At 38.2% G+C, this 27310-nt stretch overlaps 1 protein-coding gene across 2 annotated transcripts in view; it reads left to right on the top strand.

The window, feature by feature from the left end:
* Nucleotides 1–27310, top strand: part of POLA1 (DNA polymerase alpha 1, catalytic subunit) — a 289862-nt gene that overhangs the window by 119800 nt on the left and 142752 nt on the right. For both annotated transcript variants that reach the window (XM_032389511.1, XM_032389510.1), the window contains 4 exons: nucleotides 6236–6367; nucleotides 11297–11471; nucleotides 25155–25333; nucleotides 27075–27206. In XM_032389511.1, coding sequence (XP_032245402.1) covers nucleotides 6236–6367; nucleotides 11297–11471; nucleotides 25155–25333; nucleotides 27075–27206 — 618 coding nt within the window. The remainder of the gene's footprint in view (nucleotides 1–6235; nucleotides 6368–11296; nucleotides 11472–25154; nucleotides 25334–27074; nucleotides 27207–27310) is intronic.

Below are 27310 nucleotides of genomic sequence, written 5' to 3' on the forward strand. Positions count from 1 at the left end.
CTCTTCCTCTTCCAGCCACTGGTGCTGCCCTGTCAGCTACAGGGGCCTTCTCTCTGCATTTCTTACTTGATGGAAGCCTCATTTCCAGAGATTCTATGGAGCGATGTAGTTGATGTTTAGGGGACTAGAGAATATTACCTTCTCCATAGTCCTCCTCATTTATAGTTGTTTGGGAGGACAGGCCTGTAAGCTTAGAGAAAGATGGAGACAGAGACTGTGTGTGTGTGTGTGTGTGACTTTCACAGAAGGTGATCCTTAGAGGTACTGTAATCAGAATGCTTTTTTTGGACATAGATAGTTCTTTAGAATTAAGATGGCAATAGCATTTTCTTTGTAGCCAGAGCACTTGTGCTTTTATTATCTTTTTCAACTATGTAATTTAGACTTTATGGACAGTCTTAGTTGTTGAAAATGAGGAATATTTTTCCTTACCTAATTTGAAAAATAAAACCTTGGTTTCCAAAGTGCTGTGTAATATAAGATGTTAGGTTGCAGATTTCCTTTTTTCCCCCCATTTAAAAAGAGTACCCATACATATTCAGAAGCTAATTTCGTGAATACCATTTTACCCATTTTGTGATAAATAGATTTCGTTGTCAAAGCTGATACAAAAAAGGAATTTTAATGAAAAAGAATCTAATGATGACATTAAATAGAAGACTTAGAGTTAAGACTCATTCATGATACCCCTGTGCTAAAGTGATGCTTGTCATTTTTGCACGGTTCCTTACTCTTTTTATTTTATTTTTTTTATTTTTACACTGAAGCAATTACAATATATATTATGTTGAAATCTGTTTTTATTTGACATAAACAGATTGTTTCACATTTCTATATTATCTTAAAATGATCTTGTTAATCTTATATTTCACTGATATATTAAAATTTCTGTTTGATTATTTACATTATTTTGGATACTGGAAATAACTGTATTGAACATCTTTCTATCTTAATCTTTTTGCTTTTGGATGAATTCTTTTCTTTTTTTTTTTAAAGATTTTATTTATTTATTTATTTGAGAGAGAGATAGCGAGAGCAGGAACACAAGCAGGGGGAGTGGGAGAGGGAGAAGCAGGCTTCCTGTCGAGCAGGGAGCCCGATGTGGGACTCGATCCCAGGACCCCGGGATCATGACCTGAGCCGAAGGCAGACGCTTGACGACTGAGCCACCCAGACGCCCTGGATGAATTATTTTCTTAGTTTAGGTTCCTTGAAGTGAATTACTTGAGTCAAAAGATGCGAATATCTGGATGGCTCTTGCCAAATTGCTTTGTAAAGGGGTGATACCCATTGATAACAAAATGTGTGTGCCAGGTTCACCACAGATTTGCTTGTATTGGTGATAGTTCATTGGTGATCTTTAAATAAAATAGTGCTATCATAATGTGAAACAGTGCCTCACCGTTGCATTTAATTTACATTTCTTTGTTTTTTAGAGAAGATGAATATTTTCTATGCATATCCTTAGGATTAGTATTTACTCTTAAGTGAGTCATTTATTTCCTACACCTTAACCGTGATGTCTTTAATGTCACAAAAAAAGACATTTCTACATGGAAGTACAAAAAAATAGAAGCAAATATTGTAAGAGGCCATGTGTTTTGGCACTAGCTCTTCACTTGAAGCGATGCAGTGTTTATCCATTGGCGTGGCATCACCTGTGACATCTCAAAAGCAATTTCCCTTCAGATTTTGTTTGGTCTGTCTCAGAAATGTGCATGAGTAGGAGTTATGACTTCAGTCTTCCTTTGATCAATTTTTGCATCGGTTGTACAGATTGTATCCCTGACACGATCTACCTTCTTAGAAATGTGGACCCTCTATCCCAAGGGGTTCCAGTCAGGAGTTTAGAAGGCTGAATACAAACATGACCACATTATTGGCAGAAGAACACTGCGCCCACACTGTCATCTTATAGGAATGATGACACAGTATGACTAGTACGCAAAGAAACTGGAGTCCCGGACACACTGGTAGTCTCCGAGTGCTCGTGAACAGTCTGCAATCTTGTTATTCTGAGGTTTTTACTATCAAAATTGTTAAACTTATATATAAACGTAGAGAATAGTATTATGAATCCCCATGTATCCATCATTCAGCTTCACTAATTATCAATTTATAGTGACATTATTATTCATAACAATAATAGTAATACTTAATGTGATTAGGGCTGTGCCTTCATTCTCTGTGGCAGAGCTAAAATTGTGACTTATTGTCTTTCTCTTCTCCATTTCCCTTGACATAGTAGCTGGCAAATAACAGTTGTTCAGTGAATATTAAAAGAATTCACTTGATTTCCTACTCTTCCATTCATCAGTGTGTGTGCACAGTGCTACATTCTGGGATATAAAATTGAATAAGCAAAGCATGGTCCATGTTTACAAGATGGAAATGGTCTTTCAAAGATATTTCCTGTCCCGTATTTTTATACTTTTTTTTTAAATGAAGAAAACGGATTTCTGCAGTGTTGACAGACGTGCAGTGAATTCTGATGAAAGGACTATCTATATCATAGTTATTCCTAAGTCTGTTTACAGCAAGCTATTTATGTCAAAGGTGATGTGTCTTGATCAACATCTGTCTGAATACTTGCAATGTTTAAAACTTGTGAGCCATTCAGTTTTTACATTTCATCACTTTCAAAGGAGAGTGGAATGGAAGAGTCTATGTCACTGGTTGTGGATGGTCTTATGACAGAATATCTGTAGTTACGGATATTTTTGTGATCTTGGGAGGGATTGAAAATAGGAGGCTAGCCTAGGGTGGAGGGGTAAAGTGGTGAGATTTGCCTTTCTAGAGATTTTAACCCTTGTTGTTAAAAACAACTGAAAAACATCATGTGTGATTTTCTGAATTACCGCAATCTTAGCCTAGATATTTTTCATAAAGTAACACAAAATACTTCACAGCTGATTTGTATAGCCCTGGTTAACTTGAGCCTTAACCGCCAGGAAGCATTTTTTTTTTTAAATCAAGCCTTCTAAAACTAGCTTGTAAGATCCCCAAATAGCCCCAATCTAATAACTGGAAAGTATGTCACATGAAATTCAGAATTTCTTAATATTGCTCTGAAGTATAGTCAATTGAAGAAGATAATGGCTTTTTTAAGTAGAGTTCTATTGATTAAGATTTCTATGCAGTATTACCCGTTCAAGTCAATCAAGACTCTGCATAATGCAGGTTAGAGGAGATTCAGATACTTGGAGCATTTCCTAGGCATTCTCCTGCACTTGAGTGTATGATTTAGAAAGTGGACATGACATGGGTATGTGCAGCCATGTTGGAAGACCTGCTTTATTCTCCAGCATTTCTCACATTTCCTGGTCTCAGGACACTTGCACACTCTTAAAATAATTGAGGACTGTAAGAGCTTTTGTTTATGTGGCCTGTGTTAATATTTACTGTTAGAAATTAAAACTGAGAAACTTTTAAAGCATTTATGTACTTGTTTAAAAATAGCAATAAACCCAGTATGTGATTATAAAAATAACGTTTTTCCTTGAAAAGTAGCTATATATTTCAAAACAAAGAAAAATTAGCCAGAGGAGTGACATCATTTTAAAATTTTGCAAATCTCTGTAATGTCTAGTTTGGTAGAAGACATCTGGCTTCTCATATCTGCTTGAGTGTCCAGTCTGTCATGGTGTGTGGTTTGGGTTAAAGTATAGGAAGAAAATCCATTTTCACACAAATACATAGTTGGAAAAAGAAATATTTCAGGACTTTTTCTGGATATTTGTATATTTTCTTCTTTGATTCTACACCAGTATTATCTAAGTGGCATTTTCATAAAGATTATTGTAATGTGGAAATCTAAAACCTTATCAGTGAACTTTTCATATTCTCACATGAAAATCTGTTGGTCTGTGTTGTACTTGAAGTAGATATTTTACTGATGCATGATATTATAATGCTTTGGTCATTTGTGAAATGGTAGTCTCCTGGGTTTTACAGATCTTCCAAATATTGATGCATTTCATTATCAAAAATCACATTTTAAAATATTCCTACCTATATCATCAGAAATGTCTTTAAGTATTGAGAAACTGTCAAGCTCACATAAATGCGAACAAGTTTTCCAAAATTCTAATTTGTGCTTGAAAGGTTGAATTTTATCGTAGGCAAGACATACTGCCAGTTGTTATTCTTTTTTTTTTTTTTTAAAGATTTTATTTATTTATCTGACAGAGAGAGAGACAGGAGAGAGGGAACACAAGTAGGAGGAGTGGGGGAGGGAGAAGCAGGCTTCCCATCGAGCAGGGAGCCCGATGCGGGGCTCGATCCCAGGACTCTGGGATCATGACCCGAGCCGAAGGCAGCCACTTAACCGACTGAGCCACCCAGGCGCCCCTGCCCGTTGTTATTCTTGAAGTTGCAGGCTCACTCCATTCTTTTTTGAGAAATTGTCTGCCAGAGACCCATGTTTGAATAGCAGTAGCTGGCCTGTCATCCTTGCAAGGAAGAATTTTGTTCTATGAACAAGGCAGCTAGTTTAGCTTGCAACTCTGAAGAGTTGCACAAGTGCTTTTCCTCGAGCAACCTTCATTCTTCAGTATACAGTAGACATGCCTTGTGTGTACTTCTTATTTTGTCACATAAAATACTAGCCTTCTGTTCAGGGTCAGGAGCTTAAAAAAACTAGTAACGTTTGCTCTTCCATGAAGCGCATTCTTTAATGAAACTGGCATGTGTGTGTGTGTGTGAGAGAGAGAGACTCTTGAGTGTGTGGTGGTGAAGAATACAAGTGGTAGCACAGTTCAGTGTGGCTGCCCTGATTCATGTTTATGAGGCATCAGAACCTTTACCTACCATTGCTTCTGCATCACCAGTGCAAACAGTATTGTTAGGACGATAATGTTGACCTCTCGACTCCCTGAAAGGCTATCTGGAACCCCCAGTGGTCTGCAGACCATGTTGAGGTGGTCTAGTCATGGGGCACCCTGTCCCCAGCCCTTCTTCCTCTTGTCTTTTTTTTTTTTTAAATGCTTCTTGTTTTCTTTTTTTTTTTTTTTTAAGATTTTATTTATTTATTTGACAGAGAGAGACACAGCGAGAGAAGGAACACAAGCAGGGAGAGTGGGAGAGGGAGAAGCAGGCTTCCCACCGAGCAGGGAGCCCGATGTGGGGCTCCATCCCAGGACCCTGGGACCACGACCCGAGCCGAAGGCAGACGCTTTAACAACTGAGCCACCCACGCACCCCTCCTCTTGTCTTTTGAAACCCACCACAGAGCTCGATATCTCCCTCCTACCCTTTGTGCATACTGAATTCCATTCTGATGGACTGTATTTTGTGGTACCTCTTGCTTTTAACTTTTGCTTTTATCTCTGCCCAGAATGTTCTTGCTCCTGTCACCTTTTCTTAAAATCCTCTTTTTCTTCACATGCCAGCTCAAATTTTTTTCTCCTATGATTTCTGCTCTCAGATGGAAGTGATCTTTGCCTCTCTAAACTCTCTCCCTCATACTGTTCACATCTCCCTTATGGCACATGTGGCTTATTTTAGAGATTTTATTCGCAGATTGAGGAATCATCTACTAATAGCAGATGACTTAGGACTAATGACTGTCTTACTCATCTCACAGTACTTTACAGTGCTTGAACTTAGTGAATTATTGCAGAGTGAGCGAAATAATTTTGCAAACATTTGGTTGCTACTGTACGCCAAGAATTGTTTTGAGCACTGAATGCAGCGGCAAGCAAGGCTGACATGTTCCTGCTCTCATGGGGCTTACTTTCTCTTAGAAACACATTCTGCCTTTGTAGAGCTTAAATTGACAGTATGAATAAATCCACCGATTTCTGGTATCTTTGAGATTTATTTAAGCTAGAGGAGCCTTCGAGAAACAGATCATTAAGTCAGAGTAGCCGATCTCCACCAGTCTTTACTAACCACTTAATTCAGTGAGGGAATTGCAGACATTAAGAGAAACTCTAAAGGCTTGATAGAAAACTGAATTTGTAGTCTTAATTTTTTTATATGCAAGTATTACGTGCCATGACCCATAAACTTCTATTTCTTTTTTGCCAGAGTTGCATCTGGTTATATTAGTTAGTAAGTGAAGGGGGGAGGAGCCTTGAGGATGGAATGTCTAAAGACTGCGGCACTGTTTTCTACATACAGCTTCTGTTCTTTTTATGTTTATGTGGCAGATAGGATTCTAGGAAAGATGTGTTTAGTGTATATCTGTGTGAGAAGAGATTTAAAGTTTGGGGCTTTTTGTTTCCTCTTTTAGGCATTGACAAAGGATCCCCAGGATTACCCTGATAAAAAAAGCCTACCTCATGTACATGTTGCCCTCTGGATGAATTCTCAAGGGGGCAGAAAGGTGAAAGCTGGAGATACCGTGTCGTATGTCATCTGTCAGGTAAAACTGAAGCTATTAATAAGACTCCTGGACCCCATAACCCAAAGTAAAACTCAGATCACCACAGTGTCTTATTTAATGGTCTTCCAAATAATTGATGGTATGAAGAGATGGGTTAGTTTGGTTGTTTTTATAACATTTGAAGCATTAGAGCTATGGCATATTTTATTAAAATTTTCAAAAAATATTTAAGACCAGTGTCCTGGTTCACTGAAATTGTTTTGGTGAGACAGGTGCATAACAGTAGGTGCTGTTTCAACCCTAAATTAACTTCAGTGAAACTGTAGATAGGTTTGGTCATATGTCCAGCAGCAGTCCATCATCATTCCTTTTGCCACAGATTCTATTATGAATACTTAGAATAAGAGAGTAAATACATTTTTCCCTAGCTTATGTTCAAATAGTTACTTGAAAAGAATATGAAGTGCTTGATAATATGGAGAAGGGTGCGAGACCCCAAAAACATACCTTAGGAGGAAAACACAAATGATCTCACCAGTTTGTTTGTTTGTTGTATTTTGAGTGGAGGGGGCCTAGAACCCACCTCCTTGCCTTCTTCCTCTTCCATGTGGCATCTCTGAGGAACCTCTACCCTTTCTGGAACATAGGTTTAAACCACTAACCAGTTTCTTTGGAGAGTAGTGTGCCTCTGACAGGGATGAGGAGAGAGGGTGGGACACAAGAGCAGTGTTTTTCTTTGAAAGCACTTAACTCCAGTTGGAACAAAGGAGAGGTCTCATCTCTTCCTTTTGAAAAAAAGAAAAAAAGTCACAGCCTCTTTCCAAATTCTTTAAAATTACTGTGGTGTGGTATACTTAACCAAAAGGCATAATTTGTCTGTTATAAGACTTTAATTAATTAATTGTTGCATTTTGTTATTACAGTAAAAAAATTAGATAAGCCTTAAATTTCATTGCATTATGATTGATCTTTGTCAAACTACAATCAGCGTGTTTTTAAATCATAGAGTCTTTTAGAATTTAAAAATTATCTGCTAATATCTGCTCGGTACTGTGGATGATGTACATAACAAATGATTTAAGTACATGGACAGGAATCAGCACTTGACTCTGTCTCCCTCCTAGGGTTACCCTTGATTAAGAACTGTTACAGAAAGCCAATTCCTGCAGGAAAATATTTCCATAAATGTCTGACTCGCTCAAGCCCTTAATGTGCTTTGCATATTGCCTCTGACAAGTCTCATCTCAAAAAAACAATTTTCATATTATGCAAATAAAGATTTTGGTAAATAGGCTAGTTTTTTTTCACTTATGACTTCACATACATGGAAAAGCTCTTAGACTATTAATGACAGGAGCAGATGGCTATAGAGCTTTGAAAAATTACATAGGTTCCATGAAATAACATCTAATAATGAAATCCAGTCACAGTTGTTTTGGCTAAATCTGGAATGGAGATGTATGGTAGTATGATTGATAGATTTAAAAGTCAAGGTTATGTTCGTTGATGTCTAGATATTGGGTCTTATGATTTCTTTTTCCCAGGTCTTATTGAGCTAGAGAAGCTCAAAAATGCTGATGCTGATATAGTACAATAAATCAAATTTTATGTATTTTCAATATTTTCCCCATCCACTGGTGCTGGGCCTTAACTTTCTTGCTTATTAAAACTACAGTCCATGTTTCTTTTTGTTTATGCTTCTCATTGTATCCCAAGAAAAGCTGTAGGACTTTAATTTGCCTCTGTTCCCTAGCAGTGGGTCAGGCCCACTTTGAGCATGTTTGTGAGCCAAAGCTCCCTACCTCTTTTGCTTTTAAGCACTCAAATTATTCTGTTTCTTAACACAACCATATTTTTAGAATATCTTTTTGAAAACGTATGATGATATACTTTAAAGAGAACTATACTGCTCTAAGCAAAGGTGCCCTCCACGAATAGTATGTCTTCTAGACAGGTTCTGTTTTGTTTGAAATTTATATTTAGACTGTGGTACTCTACTGATAGTTTACTCTGACTATAAATTCAGGTGAGTTCAGAGAGTAATGTTTTTGGTGTCAGATTTATATTGTAGTTTGTCGCCTTGTAAAACCTATGTGAATTATTTGCTGAGATCTTAAGTCAAGTTCCACTTGTTGGTTAAATTTTAAATCCTCAATTATTTAACTTTCATTAGACATAATTTCCATAAGGCATGCGTTTAACATAATTGTTTTAAGGGGCCCACTTGTCACCCATTTAAATAACTTTTTTCCCTTAGTTTCCTACTAAAGATGACGACATAGTTTTGAATGAATTGACTGTACCTGGTTGTCTCTGTGAAGTATGTACTTTGTGAAGTTCACGAGTTACTACATAGACACTTCAAGGAAGGCCAACATTGCTTCCCTTTTTTTTTTTTAGAATAGTATTTCTTTAATTGAAATATAGTTGATACACAGTGTTACATTAGTTTCAGGTTTACAATATAGTGATTTGACAAGTCTATTCGATATGCTATGCACACTACAAATGTAGCTATAATCTTTCACCATACAAAGCTATGACAATACCATTGGCTATCTTTCCTGTGCTGTACAACTAAAAACTTTATTTTTATTTTTTTTATTATGTTAATCACCATACATTACGACTGTTGAATCACAGACCTGTACCTCTGAAACAAATAATACATTATATGTTAAAAAAAAGAAAAAAAGAAGAAGATAGCAGGAAGAAATCAGAGGGGGAGACCAACATTGCTTCTTAATCTGGTTTTAAAGGTGTATGCCACGCGTTATTGCATATACCATGGGATCTTGCTAAGTTTTAGAATTAGGTCTGTGAGGGATATATCTCATGTCACGGCCTGAATGTTTTCCCAACACAACACAGCAAAACCTGTCTTACCAATTCTTTTGAATTTAGTCATGTTTGGATTCAGATTTTTTAAATACAATAAGAAATATGTTTGGGTCAGTGTTAAAACTGGTCCTTCATATGGTTATTTAAAATAAAAACTTTCTTAACTGAGGATATGCTTAGAAATTTTCAACTGCTTTTTTAAAAAATTTGACTTACTGTGAGAACATCTTCTAATGATATATTGGAAAGTAACTCACATGCCTTTAAAGAAAAATTGCCTGTAGAAATTTGATTTTTTTTAAAGATTTTATTTATTTATTTGAGAGAGAGTGAGTGAGCAAGCACGAGTTAGAGGGAGGGGCAGAGGGAGAGAGAAGACTCCCTGCTGAGCAGGGAGCCCGACAAGGGGGCTCGATCCCAGGACCCTGAGATCATGACTTGAGCCAAAGGCAGACGCTTAACTGAGTGAGCCACCAGGCACCCCTGTATAAATTTGATTTTTATTCACCATTAAAAAGTGGCAAACTTAAGATTGCTATATAATCTTTATTTTTTTAAGGGGGGTCAGAGAGAATCTCAAGTAGGCTATACACCTAGCACAGACCCCAATGCAGGGCTCGATCTCCTGACCCTGAGATCATGACTTGAGTTGAAATCAAGATTCGAATGCTCAACTGACTGAGCCACCCAGGTGCCCCTCAGTATTGCTGTAATCTTAAGGACAGACCAGTTTTTTTTAAAAAAAATACAATTCTGTAAATTGATCAGGTTTCAGGTGTTAGTTAACTCAGTCAGTCTGAATATAGTTGTAGCGCGTAAAGACGCTGCCCAGGAATGTTTCACACTCTTTGTCATTGGCTGTCATCTTACTCTTATCTAATAATTCAGACTTCGCAAAGGGCAACAATTAAAGGTGATGAATTCTGCCTAATTTCTTTTACCGTATTGTGAACTCCTGAAAAAAAAAAATTATTTGGCAAGTCTTTTAATCCGAGGTTTGCTTTCTAAGCATTTCCTTATATCCTAGACTATGTAGAACCTAGTTGATAAACATTCCAGTTTGTTTCCATCAAGAGCATTGCCAGAGAAAGAGGCCCCTGCCTCCAGTCTGAAGACAGTGGTGTGCAAGTAGCCTCAGCTTTGGGCTGGACGCTGACTTGAGAAGGAGCTGATTGTAGCAGGAATGAAAGAATAGGGTTCATGTTGTCTATTTTGCAGAGCAGCTTAGCACTGTGAATAGTTAAAATTGACTAGTCTGAATATTAAATTCTGTTGTTGTAGAAAAGAGGAGGAGTGGAGTGAGTTGTCAGGTGTTGGTCCAGTAGTGTGATGACTTTTTTTGATTCACAGATGATGGTGACCTCACCCACAAGGCTGTATATGGACCACTTACATAGAATTACACAATTTTTATTTTTATTAAGAGGAAACCTTTGAAAAGATACTCTCCGACCCATCTTTCTTTCCTTGAGGAGAGCCATGTTAACAGTGCAAAATGGCATGCCCTTCATTCCTGTGCCAAATATTTTGCTTCTAGAGCATTGCTACTCCACCAGGATAGCTCATTAATTTTACTCCCGTCTATTATATCTTGTATATAAGTTACTACTGTGTGGATTTCATACCCCTTTCTTTTCTCCTTGCTCATTTGCTTCTTGATACATAAAGCTCTCATAGAAAATATAACCCTGGGTGCCTTAAAGATGAGATTATGACTAGAGTTTTTGCATGAAGGGATTGTATTAACAATAAAAGGACCACACATGTTTTTTCTCATCACTCCTAAAAGGCCTTTCTGACTAGACTAATAGTTTAGCAAGTCTTCTCAGTGTGCTTCTATGATATGGCAGGTGGAATTATTTAATCTAGTCATGCCATCTTGTTGGTTTCATGTTTCAACAAAAAATAGAACACAACACATGCTGGATTTACATTCTTGGACAGTGGGTGACATGTTTTCCTTGATCTTCCTACTCTTACATATGAAATGTTCACCAGTGGGTCAAAAGGACTTCTTGGTGTTTGGAATTGAATATATAAAGTTTGAATTATTGTCCCTCTTTTTGGCCAACCATGTATGTGTGACTGAATTTCCTACAACTTTACCTATATCGTGTCCTTTTGTAGGATGGGTCAAACCTCACTGCGAGTCAGAGGGCCTATGCACCTGAGCAGCTACAGAAACAGGACAATTTAACCATTGATACCCAGTACTACCTGGCTCAGCAGATCCACCCAGTCGTGGCTCGGATCTGTGAGCCAATAGATGGAATTGATGCTGTTCTCATTGCAACATGGTTAGGTAAGTGTCCCCAGCTCACATAGCCTCTTACCTGGCTTTAGCAGTACCCGTAGTCCTCCCTCACTTGTTGTGAGCCTTGTTTATAGGTATGGTATATGTCGAGCACTTCTTTGTGTATAGTTGGGCATTTATTTTTGTGGTTGGTTGGTTCATGTCTATCTCCCTTCATAGACTATGGACCTCATATGCTTGCTACCTGTATAGCCACATGCCTGCTCCATAGTAGGCACTCAGTCAGTAAATGCCAAGGGAAGAGAGGGAAGACAGGAGAAGGAATGAAGAGATTTTAGGTACACTGACAGTGTCTGAGCTTACACTGTTGTAGCTTTAATTGGTGAATTTCCATTAATAAGGAGATTGATGGTATTGTGATGGTTGGTTTATCTTGTCGCTTGTCTCTAAATGTATTTTTGTATAAAGTGAGAATACACAGCTTTTTTAACATTAAAAAGTTTAATTTTTAGTATTCATTTCCCTGTGAGTGTCCTACTCTCACTTTAAATTCTTTGAAAACTAGGCATGCCGTTACCTTCCAGGAATTAGCTGATGCCTAATTTCTCATCATCCCAGGAGGTGCTGGTCAACCCTGAAACCTCAGCATTTTTTGACTTTTTGCTGTGGCACCAGATTGTTGCCTCATGCTTAGAAGTGTATTTCATTACTTGCTCTGATTTCATTTCTAGATGACCAGCATGTAAAGAGTTAAATTGATTTAAGATGGTTACTCTAGCCCATTGTATGCAAAGATGAATATTTTTTAGAATACTGCCTAATAAAGTCCTTAGATGGTGCCTCACGATCTATAAGTAAGTCCAGATGCCACTGACATCTCACAGTCTTTAACTCTGGCAGTTGTAGACTCTAACTTTGGAGCTCCAACCTGTATTTCTAAGAGCCTTCTTTCTTAATCGGTGTACTTAGGGATCCCCTAAATAAGGCATTGCTCATTCTGTCCCTGCTTCGTGGAAAATTCTCCCCCTCTTCTCATTGAAATGTCTGGCTTAAGACATGGGCTTTGACATCATAGGGACTTGGGCTTACATGCTGGTTCTGCTCTTCACAAGCTCTTTGGCTTTTGCAAGCCTCTAAACCTTGATCTAAGCCTTGGTTTCTGGAATCGTAAACTGCAGTTGCTCTGAGGGGGCGATAGAATGATGCACGTGCGATGCTCTGCACAGGCCTGGAGCAGAGAGAGTACTCAGTGTGCATTGTTAGTAGCCACATCCCACTCTCTTGCCAGGCTTCTGCATACATGTGTCCACACTCCTCTGGTCTATAAGATTTGTACATAGTTTTGTCAAAAAGAATGAAATCTTGCCATGTGCAATGACAGGGATGGAGCTAGAGTGTATTATGCTAAGCAAAATAGGTCAGAGAAAGCTAAATACCATACGATTCTACTCATATGTGGAATTTAAGAAACAAAACAGATGAACATATGGGAAGGGGAAGAAAAAAAGAGAGGGAAGCAAACCATAAGAGACTCGTAGTGATAGAGAACTGAGGGTTCATGGAGGGAGGGAGGTGGGGGCTGGGCTAAATGGGTGATGGGTATTAAGGAGGGCACTTGTTGTGATGAGTGCTAGGTGTTGTATGTAAGTGATAAATCACTGAATTCTACTCCTGAAACCAATATTACACTATATGTTAACTAACTAGAATTTGAATAAAAATTTGAAAAGGAAAAAAAAGATTTGTACATAGTGCTCACCATGCGTGTGTGGACTGGAATTGGACAGATGAATGAGTTAAGTGACACGTTTGTCATCCTGCCCTGGTGAGTATTTTTCTGAGCTCCTGCCCGCCAGCCCCGACTCCACTCCCCCCACCATTGTCTGCTCTGGAAGTGGAAACTCATTTTTGACATTTGCCTAAGCAAAACATAATGTGGAAGATAAAATCTGCTACCCAAATCGTCATACAATGTGTTCTCATAGTTGAGTTGTATTTGATGATGTTTATACAGCTTCAGTTGGGAGAAGAGGAGTGTAAGTGCTCAGTAGTTTTTAGCTTCCTTCTTTTTTCTCGCCCCTGCCTTGGGGGCTTACTCTGTCAGATACTGTAATAAGTACTTTGCATATGTTATCTAATTTAATCTTTGCACCAGCCTCATAAGGGTCTGTTGTATTCGCTCCATTTTACAGGGAAGGAAGCCGAGGCTTAGAGAGGTAACTAACTTGGTCTTGTCGCATAGCTCATTAGTGGCTGGCTGTGGTCGGATGGGGACCCAGCTCTCTGTGACTCCACATCTTGTGCTCCTTACCACTGTGCTGCACACTCTACTGTCTTGTTCTTAGCTCAGAGAGCCTGTAACGGAGGTCCCCAAGCAGCTTGGTGTGGATGTGAAGTCGCAGGAGCTTCATTTTCCTTACGCTCCCTTTTCTTCCCACTGCATCCACTGCACCCCCCAGGCCAATAGCCGCCACCCCCCACCCCCCAACATAAGCACCAAAAACCCCGGAGTGGAACCATTTCTTTAAAGAGTAGATCTCCCAGTTTTTCTGTTTGTATCACCAAGAACCTGGCCTAGAGGCTAAGTGCTACCCTTTACTTCCTTGGTTGTAAATTTCCCAGTGATCCAGCACTGAGTGGGAGTAGACGGAAGAACCTCATGAGGGACATGTAAAAGGTAAGAGCAGAGCCTTGTGTTTCTGCCAAAGAGCTGTTGAGTGAAGGGTGCTGGAGCCTGCCCAGGGGTTGCCTGATGCCTGCTCAGGTATCTCAGCACTGGTCCCACAGGGGACCACACTGATTCTGTTGGTTCTGGAGTCATATATAAGATAACTATAAATTAAACAGTGGGCAGATTTTGACTTGGTTAAAGACGAACTTTATCCTAACTGCAGCTGCCTTGTGAATCCAGTTTTTGCAAATGATTTTCAAAGCCGGTAGCCTCGTGAGGCCCATCTTCAGAGGGTTCATGTTATTACTGACCAGTCTCAGTCCACAGCGGGAGCCCTCCATGCTTGTGCACGGTCCTACCCAGTCCCCGTCTGTCCTCCCTCCCCCTCCCCGCCACTGACCTGCAAGCCCTTGGTGCCAGGTAGCCAGTCAGAACTCCTGGAAGGATCTGTGTCCTCAGCTCTTACGGAGTTGTGGCTACACCCCTTTTAATCTTTTTCTGATTTTTATCTTTTGCCACTTGACAGCAGTTCTTACTCGCCCTCTTCTCCCGCTACACCTCCTGCCATCACTAGCAGTATCCACCTATCTACCTGCATTAGTGAGAAATCTTGTAGTCCTTTATCTTTCCCTCTTTAGGAGGGAGGAGGGGTCCACATTAGTGAATTGGAGAGCCATAGGAGGTCCACATTAGTGAATTGCAGGACAGCAAATGCCAGCTACCATAAAGATCTGTATAAAGTGTGGAAGGTCTCCAGGCAGCTCTTTGCAGGCATTTTGCTCCCTGCCCTGTGCCGGAGCCACATTGTGATCTGCATCCTTTATTCCTCCACCCCAAGTGAAAAACCAGGGTGGCTGTTCTTCACTAGAGGATTTGAGGCCCCTGTTACCAGTTCTTACTTAGCCTGTGGTTTTAGAAAGGAGGAGGGAGGAGGTGGGAAAGTGGTGGGAAAGTAAGGGGAGTGTTAGGGGGTGCATGGTTTCTAAGAGGTGCAAGCTGTAGGCATAAAATTACTGTAATTTGTTTTTAAAATTCTAAATCTGTTTTCTTTATATAAAAAAAAACTGCAGTTAGTGAACTGACACTGTTAAATAAGTTGAAGTGTACAAATGTATACATAAAATACAAGCCCTCCAACTGCCTAATCACAGACATAAAATAATTCTCTTGCTTTTAATGTAGTTTTTATCTTTGACTAATGAAATGTATTACAATGTTGAAACTTCAGTGAAGTTTGATACTTTGTCCTTTTAGTTAGTACAAAGAAATCAGGAATAATGGCATAATTTCATTTAGGAAAATTATTAAGTTCATGATTTTTTATTTTTAAGACTCTTTTGTGGAGAGCAAGTATATTTTTCAACTACCTTTTTCTTTTTCTATTGCTTTTATACTACTTTCCTTGAAATGAAAGGCAAGCATCAAGTGTTGGTTTTATCCTGTGGCTTCACTTTGGAAATTCTCCGACTGTTTTTCTCCCTGTCAAGACACCTCCTGAAGTCTGTCTGGTGGCATGTTGCACAGCCAGGTGTTCTGATGGGAAGGCCATTTTAGTGAAAAGGATAGAGGATAGTCTATTAAATGAGTGAATTGAATAAGTGTGTTGAATTGAAAGAGAATAATTTGTTCTCTCTAATAACTAATGGCTCATTATCCCACAGTAAAATGTGTATCATTTTTCTGAAACCCATGTAAGATTATTGCTATTGGGCTTAAATAAAGCAAAACTTTACCCTTTTCCATTTGTGAATGGAAAAAAAATACAGGATTACTCTTCTTACACAATAGCCCAATGGGAAACATGGCCACTAAAACTTGGAACTCTTAGCTTTTGTTCTCCAGACCATAGGTTTTTTTCTCTTCTTTTGTTCTAATGAAAGCTCTTTATCGTCTGTGGAGGAAATATTCACAGTACGCTTCAGCATCCAAATAGTCTTCTGTACCTGGCAAACAGGCCAGTGATAAGAATAGTCTAAAGCTCATCCTTGAATTTCATCTTTTAATAAATTTATATTTCACGCATAACACTACTTAGAATGACGTAATATCTTTCCTCCAATGACGAGTGATTTGTATAATAGCTATCAAGTACATTTCTTCATGGTCAGTGGTAAAATTGCAGGCATTTGGCTACCTGGTCAGTTTTCTCATTGGTCCTGAGAAACTATGGATTTTTGAAGAACGTGAGAATTTAGAATTTAATCTCTGAAAGTAGTTCTTTTTTTTTTTTTTTTTTTAAAGATTTTATTTATTTATTTGACAGAGACAGCGAGAGAGGGAACACAAGCAGGGGGAGTGGGAGAGGGAGAAGCAGGCTTCCCGTGGAGCAGGGAGCCCGATGCGGGGCTCGATCCCAGCACCCTGGGATCATGACCTGAGCCGAAGGCAGACGCTTAACGACTGAGCCACCCAGGCGCCCCTGAAAGTAGTTCTTAAAACAAGACAACACAGTTAACCCAGGGTCTTCCTGGATTAAATTGGAAAGTAAAAATTCCCTTTTTAAAGAATGGCCCCAGGGTCCTGGGATCGAGCCCCATCGTGCTTCCTGCTCCATGGGGAGCCTGCTTCTCACTCTCCCTCTGTCTGCCACTCTCTCTGTCAAATAAATAAATAAAAATCTTAATAAATAAATAAAGAAAGAAAGAATGGCCCCATACCACACGGGTTACAGAAGGTATTTTTTTTGTCAATAGACAGGAACCAGTAATATCCAAGAAATAAGTGCAACAGCAGGCCAAGCAGTGTTGGGGGTGCTTTTGACAGGCCCAGGGAGACAGGCCTGCAAAAGATGGTGGGGAGGTGGTGGGTAAGGTATAGGTGGTTGGGAGTAGGGTGATGGCACCAGCACATGCCTCAGGTTATTACTTTGTGATAAGATTCTCACCTTTTTCGCAGTTAAGCTCTTAGAAGAATGTGCATACATGACCATCATTTGCAAACCTTAAATATTTTCTATACCATAATTAATAAAATTTTGAAAGTTAAGATCACACCAGATGCAAAATAGGATATCATCTTGTCAGCTGGTAAGAACCATCTCTTCCAGGATGGAGAGCCATTCCATTCACATCATCAAATGGATCATGCTCCCAGCCTACTTTTGCATTCATTGAATAGATTAATGTTGAAGACCTGCTGTGCTCAGCATCATAATAGGCACTGTGAGGGAGATGAAGATGAGTAAGCCATGACTCCTTTGCTCAAATTACAGCCCAGTCCATTTAGTTGATTTCACTGTCACAGGGAAGTCTAGTGGACAGTACAGTGCATGTCCCAAAAGAGGTAAAATAGAGGATTTCAGGCACTCAGGGGAAGCAGAGACCACTTGTGGCTGGGGCCACCAGGGAAGAGTTTATGAAGGTGTTGGCATTTGGGGCATTATGGGAATGCACTTTGGAGAGGCCAATGTGGCCTTGGGAATGGTTGCCTCTTCCCACCTCTCATTAGTTCTTCCAGCCCATTGCAGAATGGCAGGGGCCCCGACCTCCACAGTGGTGACTCAGGCCATCTCAGCCACTCCACATGGCACATGAGGGCCTGCAGTGACACTGCTCACCTAAGTCAGGCAGAGACCCCTGGGAACTTGGAGCCAAACTGGGGCATGTTTAGGATGATCACTGGGACTAATATTCTCCTGGCATTGTAACACTTGGAATTTCCAGGGAAAAATGGGAATTTCTCTTATTTATAAGTTAGATCAATTTTAAAAAATTTTTAACTTTATTGAGAAATAATTGACAAATATAATTAAATATATTCAAAGTGTACAAAGTGATGATTTTATATACATATACATTGTAGAATGATTACCAAGATCAAGAGCATTAACACATCCATCACCTCACATAGTTTCCATAGTTAACTTTTCAGTGTGGTGAGAATGCTTATGGTGTACTCTTCAGCAACTTTCAAGTATATAGTGCAGTAGTAGTAACTATAGATCAAGTTTTTTTTTAAATGATGCATTATTTTAATTAAGTATACAAAATAGCACTTACCAATACTGTGTAGCCTATAGAAAAATGGGTAAGATGTGATAAATGAAAACAGCTGAACACAGCATTGTATACAGATGAAAATTATGTTAAATATATATGTGTGAATAAGCCTGAAAAGGTTGAAGGTGGTGAATTATAGCTTCCTTCTTGAAAAATTAATATTCTTATTAAAAATAAGACAGTTTTTACAAAATCGGAAGGAAAAATGGTTAAACAGTTACTAACTTCTAAAAAGATGTGTTGGGGCACCTGGATGGCTCAGTCGGTTAAGCTTCTGCCTTTGGCTTAGGTCATGATCCCAGGGTCCTGGGATGGAGCCCCGCATCGGGCTCCCTGCTCCGCGGGAAGCCTGCTTCTCCCTCTCCCACTCCCCCTGCTTGTGTTCCCTCTCTCGCTGTGTCTCTCTCTGTCAAATAAATAAATAAATAAAATCTTAAAAAAAAAAGTCACATTTAGAGCTATCATCAAGGGCGTTAGAACAGTTGTGTGAGGTCATGAGGGTGCTGCACATTAGGAATTTTTTTCCTGTCAAGATTTTGGGAGGTACCTTCTGCAGGACAGGAAAAATCTTGGGAGTTTATTTAACCTAAGGGTTTGGATATTATTTTTTTTAAATACTCAGAAGTTTTCCATTTGTGTTATGGAGAGGTTTATTGTAGCTGTGAAAGGCAGTTTCAGGTGTCTGCCACTTGTATAGTCAGTTGTTTATCCTGAAATTGGATCTACACTATTCTTAAAATGTTTTATTATGGAAAATTCTAAACATGTGCAATAGTAGAAAAGAAGTCCCCAGGTGCTCATGACCCAGCTTTAGCAGTCTTCAACTATGGACAGTCTTATTCCTCTTTTCCACTTGCTCCGATTATTTTGAGGTGAATCCTAGATACCATACAATTTTACCTGTAAATACCACATTTTACATTCCTAAAAGACACTCCCCCCTTTCCAGCATAACTACAGTAGTATCATCACTAGTAAAAAAAAAAAAAAAAAACAAAACCACAATTGCTTCATTTCATCAAATGTCTAATAAGCGTTTGTATTTTCTAATTGTATTAAGGGTGCATTTTTTTTAAAAAGCTCCCTGTTTGAATTGGAATCTAATCAGGGCCCATATGATAGTCTCCTCTTTTTTAATTCATCCTTCCAATTTACTTGTTAAGAAACGGGGGGAGGAAAAAACAAACAAACAAAAAAGAAATGGGGGAGGGGGGTGTTGTCCTATACAATTTCCCTTATTCTGGAGTTTGCCAGTTGCATCCTGCTGGGATATTTTAACATGTTCCTCTGTCTCCTGTATTTCCTGTGAAGTGGTAGAGCTAAAGACTGTATTTCAGTTCAGTTTTTTTTAGTTTTTGCTAATAATGCTTCCTGGGTGATGGTGTGCACATCTTTGAGGAGGTACATAATGTCTGGTTAGAATCAAACACATTTGGACACAAACTCACAGGTATATCATAAATATTTAGTACTCATTTTCTCACCTTTTTCAACCTGAACTTTCTGGTGGTGTAACATACATTCAGAAAAAGCACACAAAAGCTAACTGAATAGTTTGATGAATTTTCACAAAGTAAACATATACCAGTGTAGTCAGCCCTGAGCTCAGGAAACCCCCTCATGCCGCCTCCTAGAGACTATCCTCTACTCCCCCCAGAAAATTACAATCCTCGTTCCTGACATCATAGATGAGGTTTTCTTATTTTTGGACATGACATAAATTGCATCTTTGCTCTTTGTGTCTGGCTACTTTCATTTGTATTATGTTAGATTCATCCAGGTGGTTATACTTCATTTCTTTGTAGTATTTCACTGTATGACTATACCACACTTGATGACTGTCTAGTGTAGGTGCACCTATGGATGTTTCCACAATTGGGTGATTAGGAATAGTGCTGTTTTGAGCATTCTTGCACATGTCTTCTCTTGAACGGTTGCATGTATTTCTGTTGGGTATATACTTAGGAGAATTGCTAGGTCCCAGGGGACATGTATGTTCAGCTTTAGTAGATACTAATTTTCCAAAGTGGTTCAACTGATTTACACTCTGTACTATCAATGTATAAACACTCCACATTCTTAGCAACACTTGGTGTTTTGTGTCATCTTCCTTTAATGTGGCATAACATTGTGATTTTGCATTTCTTTGACAAATGAAGTTGAGCATCTGTTCACATCCTTTATTGGCCATTTGAATATCTCCTTTTGTGGGGTGCCTGGTGAAATCTTCGTATACTTTTCTTTTGGGTTGTCTTTTTCTTATTGATTTGCGGGCATTCCTTATATATTCTAAATATGCGTCCTTTGGATATATGTGTCACAAGCATCTTCTATTTGGCATTTTTTAAAGTATAATTTACATACAATGAAATGCTGCTATCTTAAGAGTATCATACATTCTATTTATCAAAACACAGAACTTTTCCATCACCTCTGGGTTTCCATTTTTTCCTTCCCAGTCAGCATCCCCTCTCACAAAAGAAACAATTCATCTGATTTCTCTGACCATAGGTTAGTTTTGCCTATTCCAGAACTTTATATAAATAATTTTCTACAGTGTATACTTTTGTGTTCAGCTTCTTTCACTTAGCATGGTATTTGTGAGATTCATCCATCTTGTGCCATTTATCAGCATTCATTCTTTTCCTTTGCTGAGTAGTACTCCATGGTAGATTATCCCAGTTTATTTTTTTCATTCTCCTGTTGGTGCACGTCTGGATTGTTTCCAATTTCTGGTTATTATGAATAAAGCTGCTTTGAAAATTCTTGTGCAAGACTTTTTATGGATGTAGTGTTCACCTTTTAAAAATTCATAAGTATTTTTTTCTTTAATCATACTAAATACTCAGTTTGTGTATTGTTCTCTAAGAAGTCCCAGACACATGAAAGCCTGGATTCATGCAAAAGATAAATGATTCATTTCCTAGAAGAAATTTTTAGAAAAAAAAATTCACAGTAACAATCTATTACTAGTAGCTTGAGTAGTTATTACAAACAACTGCTTGGGGATGTCAGTTTCTCTCTTTGCTCATTTGGAGTTTCATTCATATGGATTTTTCCCTCTTCCCCACTTGTATGGACATATATAATTGGCCTTACTGTAGTTATTTGCATTTGCACTAATAGAGATCTTGTCTTTTGAAGGAAGAGAATTACTTGGTCCAGTGCCTCAGCCTCTTAACTGAATGCTTTGAATTTGGAACAGTTTAAATAATCCTTGGGAATGGGGACAGGTGAACATTCTAAAAACAGGCATAGCTTACAATGTTTAGAAAGTACAATGGTAGAAAAATTAATTTTGTGCTACATGTCACATTGGAGGTGTGTGTGCTAAATATCTGGTGATCTTGGGGCGCCTGGGTGGCTCAGTTGGTTAAGCAGCTGCCTTCGGCTCAGGTCATGATCCCAGGGTCCTGGGATCGAGCCCCGCATCGGGCTCCCTGCTCGCCGGGGAGCCTGCTTCTCCCTCTCCCTCCGCCTGCCTCTCTGCCTACTTGTTCTCTCTATCTCTCTGTCAAATAAATAAATAAAATCTTTAAAAAAAATAAAAATAAAAATAAATAAATAAATATCTGGTGATCTTACGTAAAAAAACAGCATTGCTGAACTCATCTACCCCAATGCCTATGATGTTACTTACTATAAATACTTTTTGAAACATGAGAGCTTTGATCTTGTTGCCAAAATAATGTGAGATCCTGTAAATTTTCTAATTATAAATGACAGTACTTTAATTTCATTTCAGTTTGCCTTCTGTCCTCCCCATCCTGCCCCCGCCCCCCAAAAATGGTGTGACTATCACTACAAGTCGCAGGATTGAATTAAAGCACACATCATTTCTGCTTACCACAGGGAGAACCATGGCTGCTCTCCCCCCAGATAACTACTGTGAGACCCAAGTAGGCTGTTCTTTCCTTTATTCTGTACTGGACCAAATGATTGAAGTTACCTGTCAAAAGCTAGGCTAATAAAAATGGAAGTTCTTTTTCTCAAATAGGGCATAAAATTTGTTTCTTTAAGCCAGTTGTTCAGAGAAAGCTTTCAGAAGAGATACGGAATTTGGAATTAAGTTTTGCATCTCTTCCTCAAAAGACGAATATGATTACTTGCTATATGATGAGCAGTTTAATATTGATTACACAGTGTATATGACACCTTTGATCATAAACATGTCGCTTTAATGTCTTTTCCAACAAAAGTGTTTAATTTTGGAGGGATAATAATTACAAATGCAGTTCCATGTAGTGGCTCTATTTTGTACATTTTAAACTTTAGAATCTACCTCTAGGTGGCAGCACCAGATACTTTTTTTTTTCCCTGTTTCACTCCAGCCTTAATGAGTTATGGTATAAGCAGTAAAACTTTTAAGTCTCCCGAAACTTTGAAATAAGCTGCTTGTTGCCAATTTCATGAGGATTTGGAAACATCAGTTCCTATGTTGAGTAAGCCTAGATTCTGACCTTTAAAAGATTCCAGCAGCAGTGATCCTTATTTTTTAACATGACATTATATGTTTTCATAAAAAGATTTAATTTAGCCCTCTGATTTGCCTGTTGAACTTATAATTGTCTTCCCAAGAAAATTACTTTTTTATGACATTTTTGTATCCAAGTAACTCATACAGGGATCATTATATACCTAATATTTTAAGGTAATTACAGTGTCCCCTCCTTTTTAAGATTTATCATTGATCTATAACCAAGAATGCTGAGATGAAACCCCTTCTCTTTAAAGAAATTCAGCATGGGAATCAATCTGACGTAGTCCGCTATGGCCACTTGGCTTTGTTATTGCCGTGGGCAGATTAGGGTTGTTTTTGGAATTGGACATTAAAGTAGACATTTCATAAGGCTTGATTTTTTTCATGACTTTTGGCCACTTGTTGGGCATTTCTCTGTAAGTAGCAAGAGGGCCCTTGTCCACTTTTGGCTTACTCAGCAGGCAGGCTCCCCTGTGGCCTCACATACACTAAATAAGCGGATGCTGGTAGGGTGGCCTAGAGAGAGCTTTCGTTGTTTCCTTGCTGCAGGTTGGCCATTTCTGGGTATGTGCAAAGCCAGTGTTGTTTCATTCCTGGATTTTTGGATTGTGAAAGAAGCCTGCCGTTGAGAAAACTTTTGCCTACTGTTTTTCTTTTTCCTTACTTTTGAATAGTATTGGCCTGAGAAATTGATGAATAATCATACCATCAGAGAAAGGGTGAAGTTCTTCCTCATAATTGTTGATGAAGCAAAACATTATGTGAATACAGTTGGACTCACAAATGGTTTCAGGAATTTGCAACAGTTACCCTTCAGTATGGAGAAGAAATGGCCTCATTCACGGGTGTGGCCTCTCTCACTCATTTTCTCTGCCCCTCTTTGTCTTTAAATGGGAAGGTATATATTCCCACACTCTTCACTAATTTGCTATTTCTCTTAGGGGATAGGTAATTTGTAAAATAAAAATATATAGTGAGTCTTGGGGCCAAGTGACCTCAGTTACAATAATCTATATCACTAAACAAGAATATTTTTCCAGTTGTTTTTAATGTGTACTTTTTGTTTTTATTGTACGATCATGTTAGGAAATACTCATTTTGATTAATTCCTACAAAGAGCAGCTATTAACTTGCTATGCAGTCTGAACATGTGTTCCATATATTTTTCCAAATGCATAATCTTGAGTGAATATCGTCTAGATTAAATGATGTTCATCTACAATTTTATTTTTTCATTCATATGATATTTATTGCATGCTTATCACATGCTAGGCACCACTGAAAGGGGTTTGTCCTCTAATGTCTGTTTTAAACTTCAGAAGTGCCTGGTCGGTGACACTACTTCCATTTCATAGGTGAGAAAATTGAGACTCATAGTCTCTGTCTTTTTACTTTTTGTCCAGCACCTTTCCACCGTGTCAGTCAGCCTCAAGTGTAGATGTCACTTGAAAATTGACCAAGTAGGATTTAGGATCTTGTCACTGAGTTCTGAATACATCTGCTTGATTATCTACTTACGCAGCGTTGTTAGAGTTAAAAGAGTTTTCAGATATTTTTGGTATTTGAATTTTTGGCTTAGTGACTTCTATATTGCTTATTTACCTTTATGCTAAAATAAATTTGATAGCTTTCCTTAGATTTCTGAAAAGCCTAGAATTCGTAGGGATTTCTAAAGGATGATTTCAAGAAAATGTTTTAAGATACCGTGTGTATTAATTACCTTTACATGTAAATCCATATGGTATATTTTGACAGATATGCCTTGACCAAAGGTAAATAAAATTGGCTGGCCTAAAGATGTTTCTTTAAATAGTTTGTGGAAATGAGGAAGCATAAACTACCTCAGTCAATGCATCGATTGATTTCTTGTGTTATTTTGATTGAAATATGGATGATATATTTTGTTTCAAGATTGTCGGGAACGTTTTGGCCTATAGAATCTGTAGATCCATTGTTTTTGCACATATTTTAAATTTCTGAATTCAGAACACCAAAAAACCATGTCGTGTTTTGTCTCAGATGCTGCTACTGAATTTTAACCACTGAATTAGATTGCACCCTATATGCTGTTAACTACTGAGCCAAGATGGAATCGACCACTGCATTGAAATCAGGGTTAGCAGTTGTATCTGCACTTGAAGGCGTTGTAATAGCATTGAACTTGTTTTCTTTAATGGGATTTTTATTCTCTATTTTCAGTTTTCATAGTGAAACTTTGATTTTAAGAGATTTCTTAATAACACTGCATATTTATTTGAGATTTTCACTGTAACTGTAAGAAGATAGTAAAACCATCCTATAGAAGTAGTTGCTTCTGAACCCAAACATCTGGGGGCATATCTGCATTGCGTTAGTGCGTTAGTGCTGTTTCCTTGTTTTATTTAATAAAGTGATCTTTTGTAAAAGGATAAGTGAGTTGTCCATGTGATGTGAGCCTTTATCTAGAGTTCAAATGGTTGTGTATGTGTGTGCATGAATTTAAAATCATTCCTTTGTGGGTTTCCTTCTTTGGGGTCTCTTTTGTATACGGGAATTCAAATAATTGTACCTCTCTGAATTTGTTTTTTCTTTTACATTAATAGGACTCGACCCCACCCAGTTTAGAGTTCATCATTATCATAAGGATGAGGAGAATGATGCCCTCCTTGGTGGCCCAGCCCAGCTCACTGATGAGGAGAAATACAGGGACTGTGAAAAATTCAAGTGCCCATGCCCTACATGTGGAACAGAGAATATTTACGATAGTGTCTTGGACGGTTCGGTTAGTTGTTTCTTTGTTTCTTTTCATTTTGTCGGTTAGTTGTTTCTTTGTTTCTTTTCTTCATTTTGTTAGCCAACTAGCATAGAGGCTTTTCCTCCCCCACTGTATGTATAAAAGGGGAGGAAAATGTTGCTTTCATGCATTTAAAGAATTTTAGCATCGTATGGATTCTGCCTTCACGGCTTCATTTCTGCTTGAAAATTCTTAGTAGACTATGCTTGAATATTGTTTTTGGCTTCCTAGAGTGGTTGCTTGGCCTTGGTTTTTAAATGGAATCTCTTAAAAATTCTAAAGTACCTTAAAGTATTTTTTATTGTAATTCCTTAATTAGTAAACTTTATTTCCCCACTCCCAGCCCCAATTTATTAAGACTTAGAGCAATATTTGCCTTTATCTTAAATCAAGTTAATAGGAACTAAGTGTTTTTGGAAAGTTTTTGTTTATCTTTACACATCCCACTTGCCTCCTTTTTGACAAAGGTACTCTGATTATCTTTTCTGCTGTCTTTGCATGTCAGACATTAAAAAAGTCACAGGGAAACATTCCTCTCAAGAAGTACTGCCAAAAAATGTATCATTGACCTTGGTTCAGAACTTGAAACTTAGCCAATTTACTTGATACAACTGCAGTGTTATACATGTACTAGCCATTGGCAAATGAGTAGGCAGCAGAACTGTGTAAAACCTTGAAACTGAAAGAAAATACATCCTTTATCTAAATTAAAAGTAATTATTTTAAGTTAATTTGGACAAACAGCAGATGTTTTGCATTTTTTTGAATCAAAACAAAGCAGTCTTTGGAAGCAAGTGCAAGGAAGAGGCAGACACAGATCAGCAATACTTGCTAAATCCTTGAGTTTTGCTTCATTACAGCTGTAAATAAGATAGTTAATTGCATGGAGGCTTGACGACTTGCAGATGGGCTAACTGTGGAAGAGCCGATGTCAAGCTCTAAAATCTCTTCCACCTGGAATTGCTTAGCGTGGCGGGTAGGGTTATGTACCAGATTGGAGCAGGAAACCAAGATGTTTAAGTATCAAGAAGGAAAACAAATGCACCAGAAACCCCAACAGTTTTCCTATATATTCGATTTGCTTTGTTTTTGCTTAAAACAAAACAAAACAAGAGGTTTTTCCCAACTACTAATAGTTAATTCTTTCAAATTTCTACTCTTCTGCCTTCCCTTCCCCAAATAATTTTCATTTGAGTGGGTGGTGGAGAGGGAGGATTACAGAAATTTTAGATTTTCTAAGGGGACAACAAGTGATTGCTTTCTGGTGTAGTACTTAATTTTTAGGCTTTAATCGTCAAATTAAGTTGCCAATATGAAAGGAAACTAATGTCATTAGTGCGCTTGCTACTGTTTTCAAGTTTGGAATGAATAAGTACAAATTTAAAATCTCTAAGAATGTTTATGTTCAATAGTGTGACCTCACTGGTATTTTCAGAAGGAAAATTATTTTATCCATAAGATCTGTCATATATTGAATGTAAAAACAAGTGATTTCAGGGTTTTCCCTTCAACTTGTACTCTATTATTATGGTGGCAAAAAGGCAGGAGGTTCGTGTGACTAAGGGGATCTTTGAGAAGACAGTAGTTGAAAAAAGAGGGTTAAAAACTCATTAATGAAATGAATTAAGAATATTGCACACCAGGACAGCATGTTAGTTTTTAAGCCCAAAAAACCCTTTTCTAGTCTTGCAGTAACCTTTTGTGTATTTGTCTCTTCTGACTTCTGTAGGGAACTGATATGGAGCCCAGCTTGTATCGCTGCAGTAACATTGATTGTAAGGCTTCACCTTTGACCTTTATGGTACAGCTGAACAACAAATTGATCATGGACATGAGACGTTGCATTAAAAAATACTATGAAGTAAGTATCCACAATGAGTTTCTTATATGCAGCTTACTTAGGTTTGGTTCTTTTTTTTTTTTTTAAAGATTTTATTTATTTATTTGACAGAGAGAGACACAGCA

Source organism: Phoca vitulina, unplaced genomic scaffold (genome assembly GCF_004348235.1).
Source record: "Phoca vitulina isolate PV1807 unplaced genomic scaffold, GSC_HSeal_1.0 scaffold55, whole genome shotgun sequence".
Taxonomy (NCBI): domain Eukaryota; kingdom Metazoa; phylum Chordata; class Mammalia; order Carnivora; family Phocidae; genus Phoca; species Phoca vitulina.